At 49.5% G+C, this 25,773-nt stretch overlaps 2 protein-coding genes across 3 annotated transcripts in view; both read right to left on the bottom strand.

Annotated features, from left to right (window-relative positions):
* The window catches only part of sh3rf1 (SH3 domain containing ring finger 1), a 35,886-nt gene extending 12,791 nt beyond the window's left edge, over positions 1–23,095 (bottom strand). Inside the window, exons 1-3 of one of the 2 annotated variants that reach the window (XM_080505962.1) lie at positions 22,800–23,095; positions 21,420–21,938; positions 907–1,182 (exon numbers count right to left, since the gene is read on the bottom strand). In XM_080505962.1, coding sequence (XP_080362088.1) covers positions 907–1,182; positions 21,420–21,806 — 663 coding nt within the window. In that variant the 5' untranslated portion in view covers positions 21,807–21,938; positions 22,800–23,095. The remainder of the gene's footprint in view (positions 1–906; positions 1,183–21,419; positions 21,939–22,799) is intronic. The other variant, XM_080505963.1, reaches the window with a different exon arrangement.
* The window catches only part of nek1 (NIMA-related kinase 1), a gene marked incomplete at its 3' end in the record, with an annotated part of 23,860 nt that continues 19,910 nt past the window's right edge, over positions 21,824–25,773 (bottom strand). Inside the window, 3 exon segments of the mRNA XM_080506378.1 lie at positions 21,824–21,938; positions 22,800–23,024; positions 23,162–23,381. Coding sequence (XP_080362504.1) covers positions 21,824–21,938; positions 22,800–23,024; positions 23,162–23,381 — 560 coding nt within the window.

Genomic DNA, 25,773 nt, shown 5'->3' with positions numbered 1-25,773 from the left:
GGGTCTTTGGGGGGGGTCTGTTAGCAGAACTCCTTGGTAAGCTGGTTTCTTTCCTCTTCTTTTGCTCCAGAGGCCATGAAGTGATGACGGAGTGTGAAACACCAGAGCAGGACTGTAAGCTCTTGATGACTGGTTGAGCTGGCAGTGCGGCGGCAGTGTGGCAGTGTGGCGGCAGTGTGGCTGCAGTGTGGCAGTGTGGCGGTAGTGTGGCTGCAGTGTGGCTGCAGTGTGGCAGTGTGGCGGTAGGTGTGGCTGCAGTGTGGCGGTAGTGTGGCGGCAGTGTGGCTGCAGTGTGGCAGTGTGGCGGCAGTGCGGCGGCAGTGTGGCTGCAGTGTGGCAGTGTGGCTGCAGTGTGGCGGCAGTGTGGCGGCAGTGTGGCGGCAGTGTGGCGGCAGTGTGGCTGCAGTGTGGCTGCAGTGTGGCTGCAGTGTGGCTGCAGTGTGGCGGTAGTGTGGCTGCAGTGTGGCGGTAGTGTGGCGGCAGTGTGGCTGCAGTGTGGCGGCAGTGTGGCGGCAGTGTGGCGGCAGTGTGGCGGCAGTGTGGCTGCAGTGTGGCTGCAGTGTGGCTGCAGTGTGGCTGCAGTGTGGCGGTAGTGTGGCTGCAGGTGGCAGTGTGGCTGCAGTGTGGCAGTGTGGCTGCAGTGTGGCTGCAGTGTGGCGGTAGTGTGGCTGCAGTGTGGCGGTAGTGTGGCGGCAGTGTGGCAGTGTGGCGGCAGTGTGGCGGCAGTGTGGCAGTGTGGCTGCAGTGTGGCTGCAGTGTGGCAGTGTGGCGGCAGTGTGGCGGCAGTGTGGCGGCAGTGTGGTGGCAGTGTGGCTGCAGTGTGGCAGCAGTGTGGCAGTGTGGCTGCAGTGTGGCTGCAGTGTGGCGGCAGTGTGGCTGCAGTGTGGCGGCAGTGTGGCGTCTCACCTTGCAGAAGGGCAGACAGTCCTTGTCGGCCTCCTTGTCTTTCAGCTCGAAGTCGTACAGCGCCTTGCACTGCGGCGGCGGCTGCGGCAGCGGCTTCACCACCTGGACGAAGTTGGTGGGGAAGAAGCCGTGGACGCCGCCCAGCTCCCCGTGGAACCAGTTCTCATCCACCTGCCGGCGCAGGATGATGATGTCACCCTTGCTGAACTTCAGGTCTCCTGGCTCCTTGCCGTCATAGTTGTAGAGCGCCTTGGCACAAGGCAGCTGGGGGACACCCTGTCAACGGAGCGGGGACGTTAGAGACAGGAAGGACAATGTCTCCGAGACCTGGTGAGGTTCTCTGGTTTGGTTCTGGGACCAAGTATACAACTGTCTAAGAACCAGCACCTTTTCCTGGAGTTCTCCTTCCATTTGAGTTACTTTTTATTACTTTCAGCAGCTGCTGACAACATCTGTCTGTGGACGTGACAACAGTAATGCTACAATAGTAACTATATAACAGTAATGCTACAATAGTAACTATATAACAGTAATGCTACAATAGTAAACTATACAACAGTAATGCTACAATAATAACTATACAACAGTAATGCTACAATAATAACTATATAACAGTAATGCTACAATAATAACTATATAACAGTAACTCTACAATAATAACTATATAACAGTAATGCTACAATAATAACTATATAACAGTAACTCTACAATAATAACTATATAACAGTAATGCTACAATAATAACTATATACTACAATAATAACATACAACAGTAATGCTACAATAGTAACTACAATAGTAACTACAATAGTAACTACAATAGTAACTCTACAATAGTAACATACAGCAGCTTGGAGAAGTAACTTTAATCTGATTACTGGTTTAGAAATAGTAACAGTAGATTACTCATTACTGTAAAAAGTGGTCATATGAGAGTGAGGTGTTACTAAGTAACTAAGTAATGCATCACTAACACTAGTGAAGAACAACGAGGCGATGTGGGACTGAACACTGGTTCATGTCTCATGAAGCACCGTCTTCATGAGACATGAACCAGAGACGGAACCAGAACTAGACCCTGGTAGGGACGTGTTACCAGGACGGAACCAGAACTAGACCCTGGTAGGGACGTGTTACCAGGACGGAACCAGAACTAGACCCTGGTAGGGACGTGTTACCAGGACGGAACCAGAACTAGACCCTGGTAGGGACGTGGTTACCAGACGGAACCAGAACCAGAAACAACAGCTGACCTTCATCAGTGTACAGTCGGAGTTATGATTCCTGGATCAGTAAGGAAGCAGCTCCTGGATGTTTGACACCTTGAGCAGACGGAGTTCCATTAAAGACTCTGCTGGTTCAAGAAGCTGACTAAACGCTGAAGAAGCCCAGGCTCCGCCCCCTCCATCCCTCAGAGGAAGGTTTGTACCCAGACCGTGAAGTGGGGTCCTGAAAGGCTCATTCAGGGAGACAATCCAGGAAGAGGGAGACGGCGAGCGGGGGGGGGGGGGGGGGGGGGGTGGGGGGGGGGGGCAGCATCAATGTTGTCCTTTCAGGAGGGTGTTCATGAGCAAGGCTCCGGTCCAAACAACCCCACCATTTAGCCCAGTCCTCTGAGACGCCATCCAGTGATCAGAATCCCAAACACTGCCAGCTGACTGGGTCTGGTCTGTGGAAGGTAAAGTGTCATACCACGTCAGCTGGGACGTCCAGAGAGGCGGGGGTTAACGCAGACCTCTGCAGGCCTCTGCAGGCTTGTTGAAGGCTAATGAAGCGTTTAAAAGCTCAGAGGAGAAGAAAGTACAGAATGATTTGTGATGGTGAGCCAGGCTGACATTACCCTGCTGCAGAGGAGGGGGGCCCCCAGCCCCCCCTCACTGCACTGAACTGGGCCTCCTTTCAGGGGACGCTGGCTTTGAGCCCACCAGGCCTGGCGGGGAGCTCCGTGATCAAAATGCTAATGAAAGTGAAGCTCTGCCATTTTGGTTTCAGAAGACAGAACAGAAACCAAGAGGATGTAATTCCATGGTAAATATGAAATGCTGGTCCTTCTGACACTGGGACATTCGTGAGCGCTCGTTTGTCATCTGAAGCCAAGACCCAAGAAAACCTTAAGCTGTGTTGTACAGTTACTTTGACACAAGATGAAAGTGATTTCAACAAAGCAGTTCAAGAATAAAACTGCAGTCATCACTTCACTGGGTAGATAAAAAGAGCTTAATATCAAGACTTTGATTTCCACTAATCAGTTGCGTGTTGAAGAGCCGACAATGTCTGGTCTCAACAGAAGGTGTGAGTTCCACATGTTCTCACAGCTGGATCCTCACCTCCCTGACCGGCTGGCAGCAAATTTACATTTCCATGTTTCACTCAGCTGACACAGAGAGAGGAGGAGGGGGGGGGGGGGGGGGGTCATATCCGGTGTGGGTCCATGGAGACAGAAGTGTTGAGTCTGCAGACGACCAGCAGGAGGAAAGAAGCATCACTTTATACAAGTCGTCTGGTTGTTTCCCAGCATCACAGTTGCTCTGAACCCTCAACACTCTTTGTCTGGACTTTTAAACCCGAGAGCCACGACACACCACGTTGTTGGTCAAAGACAAAGGGTTAGGGTTCAAACCAACCCAGAGCGCTGAAGTTGTTCTTTTCATGTGCGAGTCAGACTTGATGAAGTGAGTATAGAGCAGCAGAAGCCTCTGCTGGGCTGCTGCCTCTCTTAACGACACTTCTAATAGCTTCAAGTCTATTTAAAGACCCATGATGGCAGATCACCCACAGTGGCAGCATCTGCTTTGACTCCTGAAAACCAAAGGAGAGCTCAGACCTTTACAACGCCACGCTTGCTATCACCACCAGCATGTTAGCCGTTAGCTCATATCAATGCTAACTAGCCTGTCAGGTAGCAACATCACTGTGTGAATCACTGAGCGGAGACTCGGAGATAAACCAGTACCAGAGTCAATGTGTTCACTAATTCCTATGTTTATAGTGCATTAGGGTTAAGATAGTAGCCGAGTTCATTTTAGGCCACTGCTCCAAAGTAAGAAACTTCCTTCTGGTGCAAAATCCATCCAGGTACATCAAAGCACCATCAAAGCAAAATCAGAGGGTGAGTGAGCTCTGAAAGATTACACTCCTCTGAACCACTAAGGTAAAACGACAGTTACTGTGATCAGTAGTGATTATGTAAGACTGTACCATGTCTTCAAAGTAAACATTCTTTCTTAATATTCAGGAAATGATGACGTAAAATAAGCCTGGCTTGTAAAATAAATTGGAGCAAAAGAAAACCACCGAGGATTTGGTCAGTATTGTAAATGAGCCCCTGGGGTCCCAGACACCTTCTGGAGCCGGACTGGGTGATGATTCACCTCTATGTCTGGAAGACGTCCAGCCAGATAAACAGAGGAGCATCAGCTGGTGTGTGCAATAAGCCTGAATTACAGATAATGCAATTACACCAGTGTGGTAAGGAAAAGTAGCAGTGAGGGTGTTCTCTTCCACGGTGCCGGATTATAACGGAATTAGCGAGTGTTCTGCTCCGCAGCACAGCCAAATGTCAACAACCAGTGTGTAGACACGCATCAAAACACAGCGCATGCACGCACGCATGCATGGCAAATAAGAGCAGGTCAGATGGGGATAATTGCAGGAACAGCTTGCCTCTACACATGTGGGGTTGAGGAGACATAAAGAAAGAAGAGGCCTCCTGTGGGAACGGGACACAGTTACCACTCTGTTGAACATGTAGAAGATCCGCGCTTCAACCAAATCACAATAAACCTTGCATCTGCAATGCATCAGACCCAGTGTGCAACAAGTTTGCTCTCCTCGTCGGGGGCTCGGGCCTCCTGCTCTCAGCCCGTCACCCCCCCGGGGGACTGCCAGACATGCCTCCACTCCCCTCTGGATACATGGAGACCTCCAGCACCGCAGCAGGAGAGCCACAATGAGCAGGGGGCACCACTGCCAGAACACAGTGAGCAAGGTGTAGGGGGGTGGGGGGGGGGGGTCTGGTTTGTCCTACACGACATTTCCAGGGCAAAAGAATGTCCGACAGAGCGTCAGGCTGGAGGGCAGGTGGTCAGTCGCTGGACAGTTGTTGTGTCTGTTGGCTGCAGATCTGACCACCGACGCTGCAGCACAGCTACTGAAGCCCACTGGGGGGAGGGGGGGGGGGGCTTCTCAGGACCTGGACCATCTTGATCCCATTACAGCTCCATTACTTCCAATTGATTCCTAATGGCTTTTTCAATGCCCACTGGAGATGTGGCCTGTTCCTCATGTCTAAACAGTGATTTTAGGGTGTAAACTGCAGGGAGAGAGGCAGAGGTGCATTTCAGAACATTCTAAGAGAAAAAACAACTTACTCATAAATAAGAAAAACTACAAAAAATACTGCTGAGTGAATTATTATGCAGACAATAAAGCCTCACTACAAGCCAAAACAACAACAATGGTTTATCTCATATGCAATTCAGTGTGAAGGGAGAGAATCCAACGTGAAGTTTTGATGGGTTGAGAGACATTTTGTATTGTAGGTCAATGAGAGGGCATGAAAACGGTTCAATCAGGAGTAAAAAGAACTTTGTGAAAGTACTTCCTTCCTATTGAGCACTTGTCTCAGCATCATGACAGCGTCCTCATCTGGAGACGTCGTCTCCGTCAGTCTGAGACAATAGAAAAACTTCCCTTCTCTGGTTTCCATGGAAACTGCACACAGGAGCACTTTTTTGGCTATTTCTGGGTGTGTTGACAGCGCAGTGAATCTTATGAAAGAGAGTCATTGACAATCCAGCCGGGGTGCAGCTCTGGCTGCTTCATTGATGGGGCCCAGAACGGTGCTGAAGTCAATGTGCAATCACTGCAAAGAAACAGTTTGGCATTTGGGGAATAGAATCTTTTGTTTTTTCAGACAGGATTTAGATGCAAACAAGTCAAAGGCCCTTGCATGTCTGGCTGGAGAACACGAAGGCTCCAGTTATCTGAGGTGACACGACGAGCTGGTCTCTACTGGAACCCAACAAAACCACCTGTCAAAGTCTAAACTGGTTACTTCAAGTTGACGGATTCAATCGGTCTGATACTGACTGAACAACCACTAATCTACACAAAGTCAACATGCAGACGTTTCCCCCACGACACTCCCAGTCGAGTGGGAACTCTTTATGTATTTGACGACAATTCGTAAAAGATGTAACAAACCATTCAAGCTTTCCAAAGCTGTTCCTCTACAACTCACTGTGCCTGTTTGTTTCATCACTACATCCCACACATTAGCCTGCAGTTCCCTGAGAGCAGCCTGGACGCCAGATGGGAGCTTGAATCACATGTGAAAGGAACAGGAAGTTTTCAAAAGCACTTCAGACTCTCCTCCTGTTCCTGGGTCAGCAAAGCATCTGTCACTGTGTCTGAGAGGAACTTCCTGAGACAATGTCTGCTGCAAGGCACTACAGCACCGTGACCCCACCGTGACCCCACAGTGACCCCACAGTGACCCCGACAATCTGGAGTTCCTGCGAGTCCCGACCTTCAGCCGACTGCCTTACGGGGTCCTGGGGGCGGGGCTCCGATCAGACTTCCCGGGGGCGGGGCTCCGATCAGACTTCCCGGGGGCGGGGCTCCGATCAGACTTCCCGGGGGCGGGGCTCCGATCAGACTTCCCGGGGGCGGGGCTCCGATCAGACTTCCCGGGGGCGGGGCTCCGATCAGACTTCCCGGGGGCGGGGCTCCGATCAGACTTCCCGGGGGCGGGGCTCCGATCAGACTTCCCGGGGGCGGGGCTCCGATCAGACGTCCCGGGGGCGGGGCTCCGATCAGACTTCCCGGGGGCGGGGCTCCGATCAGACTTCCCGGGGGCGGGGCTCCGATCAGAGTCGGTCCATTTGGCCCCGTAAGGCCCAAGCAGGAGCTCCACTGAGATTCCTGCATTGTGGTGGCGAGGTCTATGAAAACATGCAGCACCTGGCCGGACCATGAAGACTGTAAGCTCCAGATTAGTCATCAGAGAGGAAGCGTTCTAACAGGAAGGGGGAGGAGTTATGGGCCAGCATGTGCACACTGTGGATCTGTCACACATGTGGTCTTCATAAGGCCTTTGTGTTTGGGTGTGACTGCATGCTGCGCTGTGAAAAGGCAATTACACACAACCACTCACACACAAACTAGACCTTCCCTTTGTGTTGGCCTGCAGGGGCTGTGGTCTTTACCGGGCTGGCCCCGGGCCCCGGGACCCCCAGTCTGCTGGTCTGACCAGGAACCAAAGGACAGAACTAGTTCACTGTGTGCCAGTTCAACACTGGACACTTTCACAGGTCGGAGCAGAACCAGAGGGAAGACAAAGAGCCAGTGCCTGAACCTGAACCTGAACCTGAACCTGAACCTGAACCTGAACCTGCAATGTGGTTCTGACATTAAGGTCAGTTGACCCCAGTAACTTAGTAAAGCAAGACAACTGTGAAACAAAATAATCTTCAATCACTGAATGTGTCCAGAACAAATCCAGCAGCTGGTGGGGAACTACCAGAGAACTACCAGAGAACTACCAGAGAACTACCAGAGAACTACCAGAGAACTACTAGAGAACTACCAGAGAACTACTAGAGAACTACCAGAGAACTACTAGAGAACTACTAGAGAACTACCAGAGAAATACCAGAGAACTACTAGAGAACTACTAGAGAACTACCAGAGAACTACTAGAGAACTACCAGAGAACTACTAGAGAAATACCAGAGAAATACCAGAGAACTACTAGAGAACTACTAGAGAACTACCAGAGAACTACTAGAGAACTACCAGAGAACTACCAGAGAACTACCAGAGAACTACCAGAGAACTACCAGAGAACTACTAGAGAACTACCAGAGAACTACTAGAGAACTACCAGAGAACTACTAGAGAACTACTAGAGAACTACCAGAGAAATACCAGAGAACTACCAGAGAACTACTAGAGAACTACCAGAGAACTACCAGAGAACTACTAGAGAACGACCAGAGAACTACTAGAGAACTACCAGAGAACTACCAGAGGACTGAAAAGCAGGGTGAAAAGCAGGGTTCACTCAGTCCTGCCACTACAAGCTCAGACGCGTGCTTTATGTGATAATCACACTTATCAGTGAGGATTAGCACACAGAACGCTAACTAGCATCCACGCTGCAGCAGGATTAGCTCACCAATGTCACAGTATGTGTGAATTGAAGGCTGAATACTAAGCGTTGCCTCACATTGTGTGCTGGTGAAGGCCGCCACTGTCTGGGCCTTTTGTTCCTGCTGGACATTCAGGCTGAGCACCTGCTCTGCTCTGACTCTCCTCCGTCTGCAGAGGAGGAGAGTCTGAGCACCTGCTCTGCTCAGACTCTCCTCCGTCTGCAGAGGAGGAACCGGGAAACCACCCACTGTGCTGCTCTGGGTCAAGACCTTGTTCAATGTGGGTTTCTCATACGGCTGCTTATCTTTTAATCGTCCTGCCATGTGTCACTAGTGGGAAACTGTGGGCCGTTTGCTTGTATTGGCCGATGTTTGTCCACATCCACAGCGAACAAACAAAGTCAGGATATTGACTCAGTTGTTGGGAGGGTCAAAGAACAAACACTGACTGAAGCAGCAGCACTTCAGTGATTTTTCTACTTTCCAACCAAAGTGCCTGAGATTGGTTCCCGCCTGGACTCGTCCTGATCCAACAGTTCCCAAAGGATCTGAAGCGTTGGCTACACAAAGGTCGGGCCCTCGGTATTTTCTAGTTCTTACATAAAGACACTGGTGATTCAAGGAAGGCAGGTGATCCGGTACAACAGTCCTGAGGTTCTCGTGGCTTCCTTCCAGAGTCCACACACGTTATACCGACTGGACCTGGAGCAGGTCAAGCACCTGCTCCAGGTCCTAGTTGAAGTAGGTGGAAGGTATGTTAGTTCAAAATGTTTAAAACGTTTGTTTAGGTGACAGGTCTGGGAGTCTTTCCTCCCTTTCAAAGAAGCTCTTCAGCCAGATTTGCTTGTAAGAAAAAAACTGCTGAGTCAAGAGCTGGAAAGAAGCACCGACAGCAGGGAACGTCTGGAAAACCAAACCTCAAACATGGGAACTGAAATGTACATTCTTATATTCATGTACACAATGATCCACGGACCGGTACTGACCGGTACTAACCGGTACTGGTCACTACTGGCCGGTACTGACCGGTACTGGTCACTACTGGCTAGTAGTGACCAGTACCGGTTAGTACTGACCGGTACTGGTCACTACTGGCCGGTACTGGCCGGTACTGGTCACTACTGGCCGGTACTGGTCACTACTGGCCGGTAGTGACCAGTACCGGTTAGTACTGACCGGTACTGGTCACTACTGGCCGGTACTGACCGGTACAGGTCACTACTGGCCGGTACTGGTCACTACTAGCCAGTAGTGACCAGTACCGGTTAGTACTGACCGGTACTGGTCACTACTGGCCGGTACTGGTCACTACTGGCCGGTACTGGTCACTACTGGCCGGTACTGACCAGTGTCCAATTATTTACTTAAAATAGTTGTTGAAATTACAACTGAAGAAAAATACAATGTTTAACCTATTTTCTAAATGATCCAAAGCAATAAAACATGAACAATTAGTTCTTGTTCCTCTTCCTCATTATCTTGGTCAACAAAGCTTTAAGAATGAACATGTTCAAATAAATATGTCGCGACTTCAATCCATAATGTGCTTTTCTTAAAGCAGCTCAGTTCTGCCTGCACCAGGGTGTAGTACGTTGTAGTACATTGTAGTACGTTGTAGTACATTGTAGTACGTTGTAGTACGTTGTAGTACGTTGTAGTACGTTGTAGTACGTTGTAGTACGTTGTAGTACGTTGTAGTACATTGACCGGTAGTACAGGAGCCTGGACTGCAAACTTTACGCTATCATGGATTGAGCTTAAATCAAAATGAACAATATCCTCAAGCTGCAGACGGTGAGAAGTCGGTGTTCCGTCACAAAACGGACGAGTCATGTGAGCAAAGCTGCAGAACAAGTGGAACACAGAACCTGAAAGAACCAGGACAAGGCCTGTGAACAGAACAAGTGGAACACAGAACCTGAAAGAACCAGGACAAGGTCTGTGAACAGAACAAGTGGAACACAGAACCTGAAAGAACCAGGACAAGGTCTGTGAACAGAGCTGAAGACCGGCAGAGAGACCAGAAGGAAATGTGAACTTTACCCACAGAATCCATGTTTTACATGTGAGAAGAGAAAACATCTTGTGCTCGAGCTTTGAGGAAACATGAAGCCACAGTGAGGAGGAGGAGGAGGAGGAGGAGGAGGAGGAGGAGCAGGAGGAGGGAGGAGGAGCAGGAGGAGCAGGCGGCTGTTGCACCAAACCTCTGAGCAAAGCATGATGGGAACTGAACCCTCAACATGCCAGCAGTGAAATGGTCCATGGTGGAACCGGCTGGCCACCAATCACAACATGGGGGGGGGGGGGGGGGGGGGGGGGGGGGTCAAACTGCTGGGTTCAGGCCAGGTATAGAGGTAGCCTGGGAATATGGAGGCCTGTGGGGGGGCAGGGGGGGGGGGGCACCAGCTGACATAAACATCAAAAGAATAAATCCACTTTGTGACCCAGTGTGGTGTTGACCACAGGGGGGGGGGGGGACACTTTTATGAACTGTTATCCAGTTAAAGTGGACTGTAAAGCAAACAGCTGGGAGGCTGCTGGTCCTGCTGGTCCCTGGTGGGTCCCTGGTGGTCCCTGGAAGGTCTCCCTCCAGTGGACCACATAGAGCAGGCCAGCAGGTGTGACAGGACGGCTCAGGGACGCTTCCTTTACTATTGTCCAAGCCGACAGACTGAGCGTGAGGGACTGGGGGACCTTCTGATTGGGGGACCGCCCAGAACCTGCAGGTCCACAGGACCACGTCTTTGTCTACAAGTCGTCCACAGTTCCATGCAGTCCAGAATTCAGAGGGACGGAGACAAGCCGTGCAGGACAAGAGGTGAGAAGACCTGAAGACCTGGAGGCGTTCAGGTGTGAAGTCACATGACGACTCTGACTGCACCTTGATCAACACCTTAACTCATCATGATTACAGGCCTGTAAGGGAATCCTCATACAGGGCCGTGAGGGGGGGGGGGGGGGGTGAGGGGTGGGGGGGGGGTGGGGGGGGTGGAGAAGAAAACATGTCAGAGCCTCCAGGTCTGTTGGACGAGGTGAATGTGAACTGCAGGAGGACGAGACCAGACAAGTCCAGTGTGCAGAGGACAAACATCGGCCTGCCACTGCTCTCAACATTCCTCATGACAAGTTTCCTCATGACATTCCTCATGACAGGTTTCCTCTCAACATTCCTCATGACAAGTTTCTCATGACAGCTTTCCTCACAACATTCCTCATGACAAGTTTCCTCACAACATTCCTCATGACAGCTTTCCCTCACAACATTCCTCATGACAAGTTTCCTCAAAACATTCCTCATGACAAGTTTCCTCACAACATTCCTCATGACAAGTTTCCTCATGACAGCTTTCCTCACAACATTCCTCATGACAAGTTTCCTCAAAACATTCCTCATGACAAGTTTCCTCACAACATTCCTCATGACAAGTTTCCTCATGACAAGTTTCCTCAAAACATTCCTCATGACAAGTTTCCTCACAACATTCCTCATGACAAGTTTCCTCAAAACATTCCTCATGACAAGTTTCCTCAAAACATTCCTCATGACAAGTTTCCTCAAAACATTCCTCATGACAAGTTTCCTCATGACAAGTTTCCTCAAAACATTCCTCATGACAAGTTTCCTCATGACAAGTTTCCTCACAACATTCCTCATGACAAGTTTCCTCATGACAAGTTTCCTCAAAACATTCCTCATGACAAGTTTCCTCACAACATTCCTCATGACAGCTTTCCTCACAACATTCCTCATGACAAGTTTCCTCAAAACATTCCTCATGACAAGTTTCCTCACAACATTCCTCATGACAAGTTTCCTCAAAACATTCCTCATGACAAGTTTCCTCACAACATTCCTCATGACAGCTTTCCTCACAACATTCCTCATGACAAGTTTCCTCAAAACATTCCTCATGACAAGTTTCCTCACAACATTCCTCATGACAAGTTTCCTCATGACAAGTTTCCTCAAAACATTCCTCATGACAAGTTTCCTCAAAACATTCCTCATGACAAGTTTCCTCACAACATTCCTCATGACAAGGTTCCTCATGACAAGTTTCCTCAAAACATTCCTCATGACAAGTTTCCTCACAACATTCCTCATGACAAGTTTCCTCAAAACATTCCTCATGACAAGTTTCCTCAAAACATTCCTCATGACAAGTTTCCTCAAAACATTCCTCATGACAAGTTTCCTCATGACAAGTTTCCTCAAAACATTCCTCATGACAAGTTTCCTCATGACAAGTTTCCTCACAACATTCCTCATGACAAGTTTCCTCATGACAAGTTTCCTCAAAACATTCCTCATGACAAGTTTCCTCACAACATTCCTCATGACAAGTTTCCTCAAAACATTCCTCATGACAAGTTTCCTCAAAACATTCCTCATGACAAGTTTCCTCAAAACATTCCTCATGACAAGTTTCCTCAAAACATTCCTCATGACAGCTTTCCTCAAAACATTCCTCATGACAAGTTTCCTCATGACATTCCTCATGACAAGTTTCCTCATGACATTCCTCATGACAGCTTTCCTCACAACATTCCTCATGACAGCTTTCCTCATGACATTCCTCATGACAGCTTTCCTCACAACATTCCTCATGACAAGTTTCCTCAAAACATTCCTCATGACAACATTCCTCATGACAGCTTTCCTCATGACAGCTTTCCTCACAACATTCCTCATGACAGCTTTCCTCACAACATTCCTCATGACAGCTTTCCTCATGACATTCCTCATGACAGCTTTCCTCACAACATTCCTCATGACAAGTTTCCTCAAAACATTCCTCATGACAGCTTTCCTCAAAACATTCCTCATGACATTCCTCATGACAGCTTTCCTCACAACATTCCTCATGACAAGTTTCCTCAAAACATTCCTCATGACAGCTTTCCTCAAAACATTCCTCATGACATTCCTCATGACAGCTTTCCTCACAACATTCCTCATGACAAGTTTCCTCAAAACATTCCTCATGACAGCTTTCCTCATGACAGCTTTTCTCACAACATTCCTCATGACAAGTTTCCTCATGACATTCCTCATGACAGCTTTCCTCATGACAGCTTTCCTCACAACATTCCTCATGACAAGTTTCCTCACAACATTCCTCATGACAAGTTTCCTCAAAACATTCCTCATGACAAGTTTCCTCAAAACATTCCTCATGACAAGTTTCCTCAAAACATTCCTCATGACAAGTTTCCTCATGACAAGTTTCCTCAAAACATTCCTCATGACAAGTTTCCTCATGACAAGTTTCCTCACAACATTCCTCATGACAAGTTTCCTCATGACAAGTTTCCTCAAAACATTCCTCATGACAAGTTTCCTCACAACATTCCTCATGACAAGTTTCCTCAAAACATTCCTCATGACAAGTTTCCTCAAAACATTCCTCATGACAAGTTTCCTCAAAACATTCCTCATGACAAGTTTCCTCAAAACATTCCTCATGACAGCTTTCCTCAAAACATTCCTCATGACAAGTTTCCTCATGACATTCCTCATGACAAGTTTCCTCATGACATTCCTCATGACAGCTTTCCTCACAACATTCCTCATGACAGCTTTCCTCATGACATTCCTCATGACAGCTTTCCTCACAACATTCCTCATGACAAGTTTCCTCAAAACATTCCTCATGACAACATTCCTCATGACAGCTTTCCTCATGACAGCTTTCCTCACAACATTCCTCATGACAGCTTTCCTCACAACATTCCTCATGACAGCTTTCCTCATGACATTCCTCATGACAGCTTTCCTCACAACATTCCTCATGACAAGTTTCCTCAAAACATTCCTCATGACAGCTTTCCTCAAAACATTCCTCATGACATTCCTCATGACAGCTTTCCTCACAACATTCCTCATGACAAGTTTCCTCAAAACATTCCTCATGACAGCTTTCCTCAAAACATTCCTCATGACATTCCTCATGACAGCTTTCCTCACAACATTCCTCATGACAAGTTTCCTCAAAACATTCCTCATGACAGCTTTCCTCATGACAGCTTTTCTCACAACATTCCTCATGACAAGTTTCCTCATGACATTCCTCATGACAGCTTTCCTCATGACAGCTTTCCTCACAACATTCCTCATGACAAGTTTCCTCATGACATTCCTCATGACAGCTTTCCTCACAACATTCCTCATGACAAGTTTCCTCATGACATTCCTCATGACAGCTTTCCTCACAACATTCCTCATGACATCCTCCTGAACAAAGGAGTGTTCCTCTTTCATCTGGGCTGAAGACCCTGACCCCTCCAGACCAACAAAGACCGTCACACTTCCTGATCCGGCTCTGCTCCTTCACCACATGACAGAGCAGACCAGGACCAGCTGCATGCAGCCTAGAGGCTCTGGGCAGACCAGGACCAGCTGCATGCAGCCTAGAGGCTCTGGGCAGACCAGGACCAGCTGCATGCAGCCTAGAGGCTCTGTGCAGACCAGGACCAGCTGCATGCAGCCTAGAGGCTCTGTGCAGACCAGGACCAGCTGCATGCAGCCTAGAGGCTCTGGGCAGACCAGGACCAGCTGCATGCAGCCTAGAGGCTCTGTGCAGACCAGGACCAGCTGCTGGGCCAAGGTGCAGCAACAGTAACGGTGAAGGCAACGTGACTACGGAATGGGTGATTGCCCCAGTGCATGATGGGACAGACACTTGAAGCTCCACGTCCAGTCGATCTCCTGGAGAAGAACTGAAACGTTCCTCCTCTGACGGTTTCCAACACGTTGACATCGTCTGCTCATCATTTCAGGATTTTCTCATTTACATTTTCTGAACTGTGGTTGTAGAACCTACGATGCTAATGTGTGTGGCGTCACATGACCAAGACATGGGAGGTTCTACAATTGATGCAAAACAACCAAATCATTGCCTGTGACTTTGTTTTTGCTTTAAAACTGTTTGAACAACGGGAGATTAACTATTCCATCCAAAAGCCGTGAACAGAAACACAACGGTTGATCTGAAAAGGCAGAAGAAATGTGGACTTGAGGCTCAGAAGTCAGCAGAAAGAAGCTGGAGGTTTTGGGGGCGTGTCACTTTAAAATGAACAGAAATGGGAGTTTGTAGACAATCTGAAATAATTGCAGAGTGAATGGTTTGTGTGTGTGTCACACATTTCTCTGAAAATAAACTCATTGAAGTAAAGAAACGACTTGTGTTGCAGCTCTGCTGAACATTTCCTCTCAGCTGTTTGTTTAAAGGCGACAGTGAACACTCAGAACTGCAGGATGAAAATAGATCCTGCCAAGTGATAAAACACTAAATTGACACGTTTTTATTATTATTTGTGAAATATGAAGATATAACAAGCAGCCCAAAGACACAAGATTAAAAAAGGATTATATATTCAGATTTAAAACTTCCCAATGAAACAGTTTATTAGGCACACCTGTTTGACCATCCATTAATGTAAATACCTTGTAGTTGTGGCAGCGGATCATCATATTTCAGGCTATTTTAAAAAACTGCTATTTGCCTTTTGTTTACAGAAACACAGCGACTAGATTCCTGAAAACTCCTGCTACAAAGCAGATCTAGAAAAACTCTCTCTGTTTGGATCTAGAGGGGGGCGGCAGAGGTTTTCCACACCATGTGTGATGTCATGTTTTTCCAGGATTGTGATTGGCTAGCACGGCTCCATCCTTCTCGTTACTGCCCCCTGCAGGTCCGGCTGCTCATAGCAGCCCAGAACCTGCTGGACCTGCAGGTCCGTGTCAGGGAAGCTTTTTTTGTGAACGTAGAGGGGGAAATGTACATTTCTATAAAAACCTCAGCATCACGGCTGTGCAGCTGACAAATGTGCAGGAACCGTGTGGTGCTGGCAGGTTGATATGACGAGGAATCTGAGGGTTCTGCCAGCATGTTCTCAGGTGGTTCTGAAGCCAGCAGCAGCAAGGTGTACCTACTGACCGTCAGCACCGTGCCGGAACAGCCACTGTGCCGGTGCCGCCACTGTGCCGGTACCGCCACTGTGCCGGTGCCTCCACCGTGCCGGTGCCGCCACCGTGCCGGTGCCGCCACCGTGCCGGAGCCGCCACCGTGCCGGAGCCGCCACCGTGCCGGAGCCGCCACCGTGCCGGAGCCGCCACCGTGCCGGAACCGCCACCGTGCCGGAACCGCCACCGTGCCGGAACCGCCACCGTGCCGGAACCGCCACCGTGCCGGAACCGCCACCGTGCCGGAACCGCCACCGTGCCGGAACAGCCACCGTGCCGGAACAGCCACCGTGCCGTCATCACACTTGTAATTACAGGTTTCTACCACCTCAGAAGTCCCAAATGGCTTCACACTGACAAACTGTCCATAGGGACAAAGGAAATGAACGCTGGAGGACCGGGCAGAGCCGACGCCACTTCAGGAGCCTCTGGAGTCTCTGGAGCCTCTGGAGTCTCTGGAGCCTCTGGAGCCCCAGGAGCCCCAGGAGCCCCAGGAGCCCCAGGAGCCTCTGGAGCCTCTGGAGCCTCAGGAGCCTCAGGAGCCTCAGGAGCCTCTGGAGCCTCTGGAGCCTCAGGAGCCTCAGGAGCCTCAGGAGCCCCAGGAGCCTCTGCTGACGCTACATGATTTGCTGAGAAGTACATTTAAGGTGACAAAGCTCTGGAAAATCTCGTGGATTGGAGCGTTTGTGTGACTTTGCAGCTTGTTAGTATTCTCCAACTGTCTGAAAGTCGTCAAGACGCAAACAGCAGCAAGAATAAAATGCGTTTGTTTCCATCACTTAAAGACGCAGGAGGAAACGTGGCTGCAGACAGACGGGGTTCCTCACACAGAACCACAGATTTCTCTCTTCAGTCAGCAGGAACAGGGAGCTCAGCCGACTCACTGTCTAATAAACTCTAATCTCATTAGACCTTTAACGGCTCGGGGGGGGGGGGGGGGGGGGGGGGGGGGAGGGGGGGGGGGTGTCAGTTGCTCACAAGAGAAAATTACAGGTGGCTCTAAAAGCCCCTACATGTACGGTCCTGAAAGGTCACGGCTCCTTGCAGCAGAGGAACTCCCAGAGGACAGCAGGAAGCCTGAGGCAGAGCCAGGCTGTAATGACGGGGGGGGGGGGGTCAGCCGGGAGGCTCAACAACATGATGTCATCAAAGAGGGCCAGCGTGACTCGTCCACCTCAGACCAAGGAGGGACACAGGAATTTTAATGACATATTTCCACATGACAAACCCATGAAAAGCATTCCTTGTGAAAACTCAACTTCAGCACCGTGTTGTGGGTGAAAAGACAAATAATATCCGACAAGCCACAGAAGATGAAACCACATAGAAAGGATGTTTAGATCCGGTTCTGATTCAATCCAGAAGACAAGAAGACATAAGTCCTGGATGAATGCAGGATTAATCAAACAACAGGCCTATTAAAATAAAAAGTAATTAAAGCCTCAATAAGTGTGTGCTTGTGGAGAATCAATGAACATCAACAGTGATGTGTTTGTTACAGAGGCTAAAAATAGATGTGAAGACTATTTCTGGACTGTGGAAGTTGAAGCTCCAGAGACCCACAACCAGAACTGAAGACATCCATGGAATTCTCCCTAATTCCTTCCCCTCTCTCTGCTGGGCCCCGACCTCTGACTCCCACGACTCCCGAACCTTGACCTCTGACCTCCAGACCGCTCCGTGGCCTTTCCTCGCTCACATGCAGGAGAATTAGCTGGAAGCTATCTGTTCTCCATGTGAACAACAACCCCGTCATACGGGTGGAGGAGGGCCAGAGCGAGACACCACGTCCACGGAGCCGAGCACCGCGGCGGCGAGGCACAACCTGGAAACCACAGCGCCGGCGTTCAACCATCGCCCTCCCAGTCCCCACCTCTTCAAAGGAAAGGCCGGGCTGCTGTGTCAAGATGCTGCCTCCACCCTGGAGGTGGAGGAGAGGGGGGGGGTGGAAGGTCACTCTGGAAACATCTGTCCCTTTTGGTCCCTGAACCCCCCGTCTGCTCCTGGAGGGTTTCCACCCACTCAACCTCCTGGGACACTTTTACAGTGTCGGTCAGTCGGTGGGTCAACCAGACCCTGTAGAACCACCGGAACCACCGGAACCACCGGAGGAGCTTCACCAAGTTACCTCAACAATCAGGGGAAAGATGGCAGGGAAGAAGAGGAGGGGCTGAGGGTGAGGCTGAGGGCGGGGCTGAGGGCGAGGCTGAGGGCGAGGCTGAGGGCGAGGCTGAGGGCGAGGCTGAGGGTGAGGGTGGGGCTGAGGGCGAGGGTGGGGCTGAGGGTGAGGGTGAGGGTGGGGCTGAGGGCGGGGCTGAGGGCGAGGCTGAGGGTGAGGGTGGGGCTGAGGGCGAGGGTGGGGCTGAGGGCGAGGGTGGGGCTGAGGGCGGGGCTGAGGGCGAGGCTGAGGGCGGGGCTGAGGCTGAGGCTGAGGGCGGGGCTGGGGCTGAGGGCGGGGCTGAGGGTGAGGCTGAGGGTGAGGGCGAGGGTGGGGCTGTCACCCAGAGGCGGTGGAGCATTAAGTCCTCATGGCGTGCCAACCGGAGATCAGGCTGGCCGGTCAGCTCCCCCTTTGATCTCTGATCTCTGCCTTTCATGTTGTGAACATGTCCCACTTGCACAGCCGAGTCTTCACTTGCTCTCCGTCCTCAGCGGAATGTCTCGGGACAACGAGGTCCAGCAAGACGCCGACTGTCAACATTACTACGATTCAACTAAACCGCTTGAGAAACAAAGGAAATAGGATTTTGATGCATTTCACTGCCTTGGCGAGTAAAAACAACCAGAAGGTTTTATCATGACTTCATGATCAAATGGTGAACAAAGAGTGAGTGTGTGTGTGTGTGTGTGTGTGTGTGTGTGTGTGTGTGTGTGTGTGTGTGTGTGTGTGTGTGTGTGTGTGTGTGTGTGTGTGTGTGTGTGTGTGTGTGTCCGTCCACAAGTTAGCTCTGTTGTGGCTCCGCCCACAACTTGAGCCGGGGAAAGCGACGGCTCAGACAAACTTTCTCTTTTATCACTGAAACAGTTGAGGAAAAGTTTTTCGACAAAGAGAAGCTGCGACGTTGTTGAACGTGTTCGTCTGCAGCGAGTCCAGATGTTTTCTAGAGGTTCCGCTCTCCTCCGTGAGGCAGTGCAGAGGGAGAGAGGCAGTGCAGAGGGAGTGAGGCAGTGCAGAGGGAGTGAGGCAGTGCAGAGGGAGTGAGGCAGTGCAGAGGGAGTGAGGCAGTGCAGAGGGAGTGAGGCAGTGCAGAGGGAGTGAGGCAGTGCAGAGGGAGTGAGGCAGTGCAGAGGGAGTGAGGCAGTGCAGAGGGAGTGAGACAGTGCAGAGGGAGTGAGGCAGTGCAGAGGGAGTGAGGCAGTGCAGAGGGAGTGAGACAGTGCAGAGGGAGTGAGGCAGTGCAGAGGGAGTGAGACAGTGCAGAGGGAGTGAGGCAGTGCAGAGGGAGTGAGGCAGTGCAGAGGGAGTGAGACAGTGCAGAGGGAGTGAGACAGTGCAGAGGGAGTGAGGCAGTGCAGAGGGAGTGAGACAGTGCAGAGGGAGTGAGGCAGTGCAGAGGGAGTGAGGCAGTGCAGAGGGAGTGAGGCAGTGCAGAGGAAGGTCTTCACCTGGAGCTTCTGCAGCACCAGCAGTTTGGAACACGTCTAAACACCTAGAGTGCCACATTAACGACAACGAAGCTGAACAGCTGAATCTCCTTATTGACATTAACATGATCTACATGTTATTTATCACATTTCTATCATCCTTTTGTATTTTATTGCCCGTCGAATCTGCTTAAATGAAGAAGAAATTGATTTTGTAGGAAGCTCCTGAACCAGATATCACAAATAACATCGTACTCCAGAACACTGGAAATCATCATTTAGCTGGAAGCCAAATGATTCCCTCAGTATGAGTGAAACTCTTGTGTACCACTGGACTGTTGTAGTACTCAGTACTCAGTACTCAGTACTCAGTGAGGTGATATTCACTCCAACAGTGTCAGATAGAAATACTAGCGCCACCACTGGGCTGCTTCCAGCAGGAAAACCTAAGAAATGGGGAATATTTCTGTCACTCTATTTTAGTAGAGTGACACCCATTCCTTTGTGGGTGAGGAATTAAAAAAACACTTTATTGTTCAAGTGTGTGTTTCTCCAATGTTTCTGAAATGACGTCACTGACCTCCTCCTGACCCTGGACACTCTGCACAACGACACGGAGGTCAAAGGTCAATATTTAACACCAGACAGAAAAAAGAAAATGATTTCAAGTCTCAATGACGTCCAACAACCAGGGAAAGTCCAAGATGAAGAAAACACTTTGAAATGATACTGTGGAGCCTCTGACCTCCATACCTGTATGGCTCCACAGGCCTCTGACCTCCATACCTGTATGGCTCCACAGGCCTCTGACCCCCATACCTGTATGGCTCCACAGGCCTCTGACCCCCATACCTGTACGGCTCCACAGGCCTCTGACCCCCATACCTGTACGGCTCCACAGGCCTCTGACCCCCATACCTGTACGGCTCCACAGGCCTCTGACCTCCATACCTGTACGGCTCCACAGGCCTCTGACCTCCATACCTGTACGGCTCCACAGGCCTCTGACCTCCATACCTGTATGGCTCCAGATACATCATCAGTGCTTTGACATTCCAGCGGCTCCACATCCTTTCATCTACGTCCCTCAGCCTGACGGAGACAAAACTCTAAACTCTTCATAAACTGAAGTGTAAATGTTGTATGTACATTTAAGTTATCCACGTCTCTAACCCTACCCCTACCCTACCCCTACCCTTACCCCTACCCCTACCCCTACCCCTGCCCCTACCCCTACCCTACCCCTACCCTTACACCCTACCCCTACCCCTACCCCTGCACAGAGCAAGCTGCTCCAGAAGAGCGCCGTCAGGAACAAGAGCAATCTAACCACCACATTATCTTTCATCTCTGGCAGAGAAAGAAACTTTTCCTTTGTTGTCTTTGTTCCTCGTCTGAAGAACCAGCAGAGACTCTCTCAACTCTCTCAGCTCTCTCAACTCTCTCAGCTCTCTCAACTCTCTCAACTCTCTCAGCTCTCTCAACTCTCTCAACTCTCTCAGCTCTCTCAACACACTGACACGTCTGCAGACTGCAGAAGAAGCAACGTTCAGCTCCACCTGCACTTTAACAAACCTTCCCCCTGATTGCAGGTGAACTTTGGCTGCAGCAGAAACCAGGAACAAGAAGAGCTCCATGGACCTGGTCTATGGTTGGCCCTGGAGCAGAACCACCTTGAAAACCCAGACTCTGCAGAGATCAGAGAGCCAGTAGTGCAACACGCCGCTTTTAATCCACACAGACTCTCAGTTCTGGTCCAGGTTCCAGGTTCCAGGTTCCAGGTTCAGCTCAGTGATCCATCAACTCACCCGGACCATGGTGCTCTTGGCCTGGGCCCTCTGGGGCTGTGGTCCCGGGGTGCCCTGGTCCCTGGTCCCACTGCCGTGCGGCCTGGCCCCGGCCCCGGGGGTGCCGTTGGTGCAGACTCCGGCCCCGGCCCCGGGCCCGGGCCTGCGGGGCCTCTGCTTGATGCCGTCCAGCAGACGGACCAGCAGGATGTTGCTGGGCAGCTCGTCCACGGAGCAGTCCACCAGGGTCCGGCACTCGGGGCAGCGCAGCTCCCCCCGGGACCCCAGGATGCCCTGGAGGCAGCGGCGGCAGAAGGTGTGCTGGCAGGGCAGCACCTTGGCTGTGGCGTCCAGGCGCTCCAGGCAGACTGGACACTCCAGCAGGTCCAGCAGCACCGATTCCTCCATCCTCTGGTTCTGCCACGTCAGCAGGGAACCACGGGGAAGAGGACCAGGTCTCGGTTCAGCAGGTCCAGGGTCATGTCAGTCCAGTAGCAGGACCAGGGCCCTGGAACCTGCATCACCTGGAACCTGCAGCACCTGGACAGGAGAGGTCAAAGGTCAGTCAGCCAGCGGTCACGTACATCAAAGACCAAGTGAGTCGTGTTACTTCAAAGACGAGTCAAGATAAAGTAGAATTCTAGCCCCCCCTTGGAAACAAGGCCCTGGAGCAAGGCACTGGAGCAAGGCCCTGGAGCAAGGCCCTGGAGCAAGGCACTGAGAGGCAACGCTAATCTCATTTACTCCAAAGCGGATAATTACACTTGGTAACTGTGATCCTGGATCCTTTAGATTGAGAGTGTGGGCCACCGGCCAGGGGGGGAGGGGGGGGGGGGGGGGGGGGGTTGGGGGGGGGGGGGGGGGGTTGGGGGGGGGGGGGACGGGACCGGAGCTTGGGGGGTAGGAGGAGGGGAGCTGGAGCCCGTAGAGCTGGAGCCCGGACGGGGGGTGGGGGGGCTGGAGCCCGGAAGGGACCGGCAGAGGATCACCGAGGCTCCCAGCAGCCAAACATTAGAACCAAGTACGAAACAAAACAGCCTCTTGAACGAGAGAAAACGAGAGAAAACGAGAGAAAACGAGAGAAAAGAAACACGGACCAGGAGGAGAACAAGTGGAGAAACCAGAGTTTGCAGCAGCAGGTTCGTCCAGAACGCGTCACGTTACGTAACAGTGAAGAACAAACCCTGAAGTGACTTTTCACCACAGCAACAATCCGCCATGTGGACTTTAGTCCGGAGACTCAACCGGTCCCGCTAAGTCTCGACGGCGAGACGCGACTTCAGGGGTTTGAGGAAACCAGATTCACAACTTTGTCGGTGAGGAACCGAGTCTGCGAGACCCCCAGTCTGGGGACGAGCCGGGACTAGCCGAACCAAGCCGAACCGAGCCGAGCCAGCCTACCTCCTCCGGAGCGGGACTCCTCCTCCTGGAGCCTCGGAACTCTTCTCCTCCTCCTCGATGGTCGGAGTGAAGCAGCGACCTGAACCCGGCGGAGGGACACCCGGCGGAGGAGCGCCGTGGCGGAGGGACACCCGGCGGAGGGACACCGTGGCGGAGGGACACCCGGCGGAGCTCCGGTTCGCTCCTCGGGTTTCTCCCTTCGTGGAGGAGAAACTCCAGTCAAATCTAACGTGAACAACACGAGAGGCGAGACAACGGAAGTCCTGCCGCACCGAGCGCCATGCTAGTCCTGCTCTTCTTCCTCCTCCTGTTCCTCCTCCTGTTCCTCCTCCTCCTCCTCCTCCTCCTCCTCCTCCCGCTACTCGGCTCGGCTCTGTTCGGCTCGACTCGGCTGCTCCCGCCGCCCCCCTCCCTCCACAGACCGGGGGCTGGCGGGGCGTTCAAGGCCTGTCGGGACGCCGGAGCTCCAACTGGCTTCCGGGGAGGACCGAACCGCTGCCGGGGAGGACGAACCGTCCCCCCGGGGAGGACCGAACCTCTGCCGGGGAGGACCGAACCGTCCCCCCGGGGAGGACCGAACCTCTGCCGGGGAGGACCGAACCGTCCCCCCGGGGAGGACCGAACCGTCCCGGCACGGGTTATTATTTAGACAATAAAAACAAGTACACTGTTTTTATTTTTTTTTATTTTTTTTTAACTAGTACACTGTTCTTATTTTTTTATTTTGTTTTTTAAAAAACAAGTACACTGTTCTTATTTATTTATTTTGTTTTTTAAAAAACAAGTACACTGTTTTTATTTATTTATTTTTTTATTTTTTTAAACTAGCACACTGTTCTTATTTATTTATTTTGTTTTTTAAAAAACAAGTACACTGTTCTTATTTATTTATTTTGTTTTTTAAAAAACAAGTACACTGTTTTTATTTTTTTGAACAAGTACACTGTTTTTATTTGTTTTGGTTTTTTTTTAAACTAGAACACTGTTTTTATGTATTTATTTATTTTGTTTTTAAAAAAACAAGTACACTTTTTATTTATTTTGTTTAAAAAAAAGCAAGTACACGGTTTTTATTTATTTATTTATTTTGGTGTTTTTTTTAACAAGTACACTGTTTTTATTTATTTATTTTGTTTTTTTTTAAACAAGTACACTGTTTTTATTTATTTATTTTGGTTTTTTTAAAACAAGTACACTGTTTTATTTCACTTCCGGTTTCTCAGTCTTTCCGAGGCGTCCTTGAAGGCATCGTACGGTGGCCCTGAAGTGCAAACCACAACAACAAATCACTAAACACAACAAATTGAAAAACACAACTGCAAATTGAAAAACACAACACAAATGAAAAAACACAACTGCAAATTGAAAAACACAACAACAAATTGAAAAACACAACTGCAAATCAAAAAACACAACACAAATGAAAAAACACAACTGCAAATTGAAAAACACAACAAATTGAAAAACACAACTGCAAATCAAAAAACACAACACAAATGAAAAAACAACTGCAAATCAAAAAACACAACACAAATGAAAAAACAACTGCAAATCAAAAAACACAACACAAATGAAAAAACACAACTGCAAATCAAAAAACACAACACAAATGAAAAAACACAACTGCAAATCAAAAAACAACACAAATGAAAAAAAACACAACTGCAAATCAAAAAACACAACACAAATGAAAAAACACAACTGCAAATCAAAAAACACAACACAAATGAAAAAACACAACTGCAAATCAAAAAACACAACACAAATGAAAAAAAACACAACTGCAAATCAAAAAAACACAACACAAATGAAAAAACACAACTGCAAATCAAAAAACACAACACAAATGAAAAAAACACAACTGCAAATCAAAAAACACAACACAAATGAAAAAACAACTGCAAATGAAAAAACACAACACAAATGAAAAAACACAACTGCAAATGAAAAAACACAACACAAGTGAAAAAAACACAACTGCAAATGAAAAAACACAACACAAGTGAAAAAACACAACTGCAAATGAAAAAACACAACACAAGTGAAAAAACACAACTGCAAATGAAAAAACACAACACAAGTGAAAAAAGACAACTGCAAATGAAAAAACACAACACAAGTGAAAAAACACAACTGCAAATGAAAAAAACACAACACAAGTGAAAAAACACAACTGCAAATGAAAAAAACACAACACAAGTGAAAAAACACAACACATGAACTTAAACGGAAAAGGTAGGAACCAGTTGGCAGAAAGAGATCTCGCTGTTTGGACGACGGGACCCTGCCGCTTTATGAACCGGAAGTCATTTCACTCGTGGCGCGTTTGGATTCGAGAGGAGAAAATACCAAGGAACAATGTTTTGTCCAAGCTGCGGGAAAGAGTTGGTGGAGGAGTCACCAAACTTTTGCAGCAGCTGTGGCAAAAGTTTGGTGACTCCTCCACCAACTCTGCGATATCTCTTTCTGCCAACTGGTTCCTACCTCTTCCGTTTAAGTTCATGTGTTGTGTTTTTTCACTTGTGTTGTGTTTTTTTCATTTGCAGTTGTGTTTTTTTCATTTGTGTTGTGTTTTTTTCATTTGCAGTTGTGTTTTTTCATTTGTGTTGTGTTTTTTCATTTGCAGTTGTGTTTTTTGATTTGCAGTTGTGTTTTTCAATTTGCAGTTGTGTTTTTCAATTTGTTGTTGTGTTTAGTGATTTGTTGTTGTGGTTTGCACTTCAGGGCCACCGTAGCATCGCCTCTCGCTGTCAGAAAGGCGTGAGCCGGATCGTCTAATGTAACGTAACAATGTGTCAAAAAGCCCCCCCCCCCCCCCCCCCCCACCCACGGGGAAATACGGGTGAAGGAGGCCGAGCAGAAGCACGACTTCCTCAAAACTTCCTGAAAAGCAACTTTGACATGAATGATGTCAAAAGGCTTTACAGTCCATGTCTGAAAGGAAGAGAAGACGTTCAGTAGCTTCTTATAAAAT

This window comes from Blennius ocellaris, assembly GCF_963422515.1.
Source record: "Blennius ocellaris genome assembly, chromosome: 12".
Classification (NCBI taxonomy): Eukaryota; Metazoa; Chordata; class Actinopteri; order Blenniiformes; family Blenniidae; genus Blennius; species Blennius ocellaris.
This window is presented reverse-complemented; position numbering and strand designations above follow the sequence as displayed.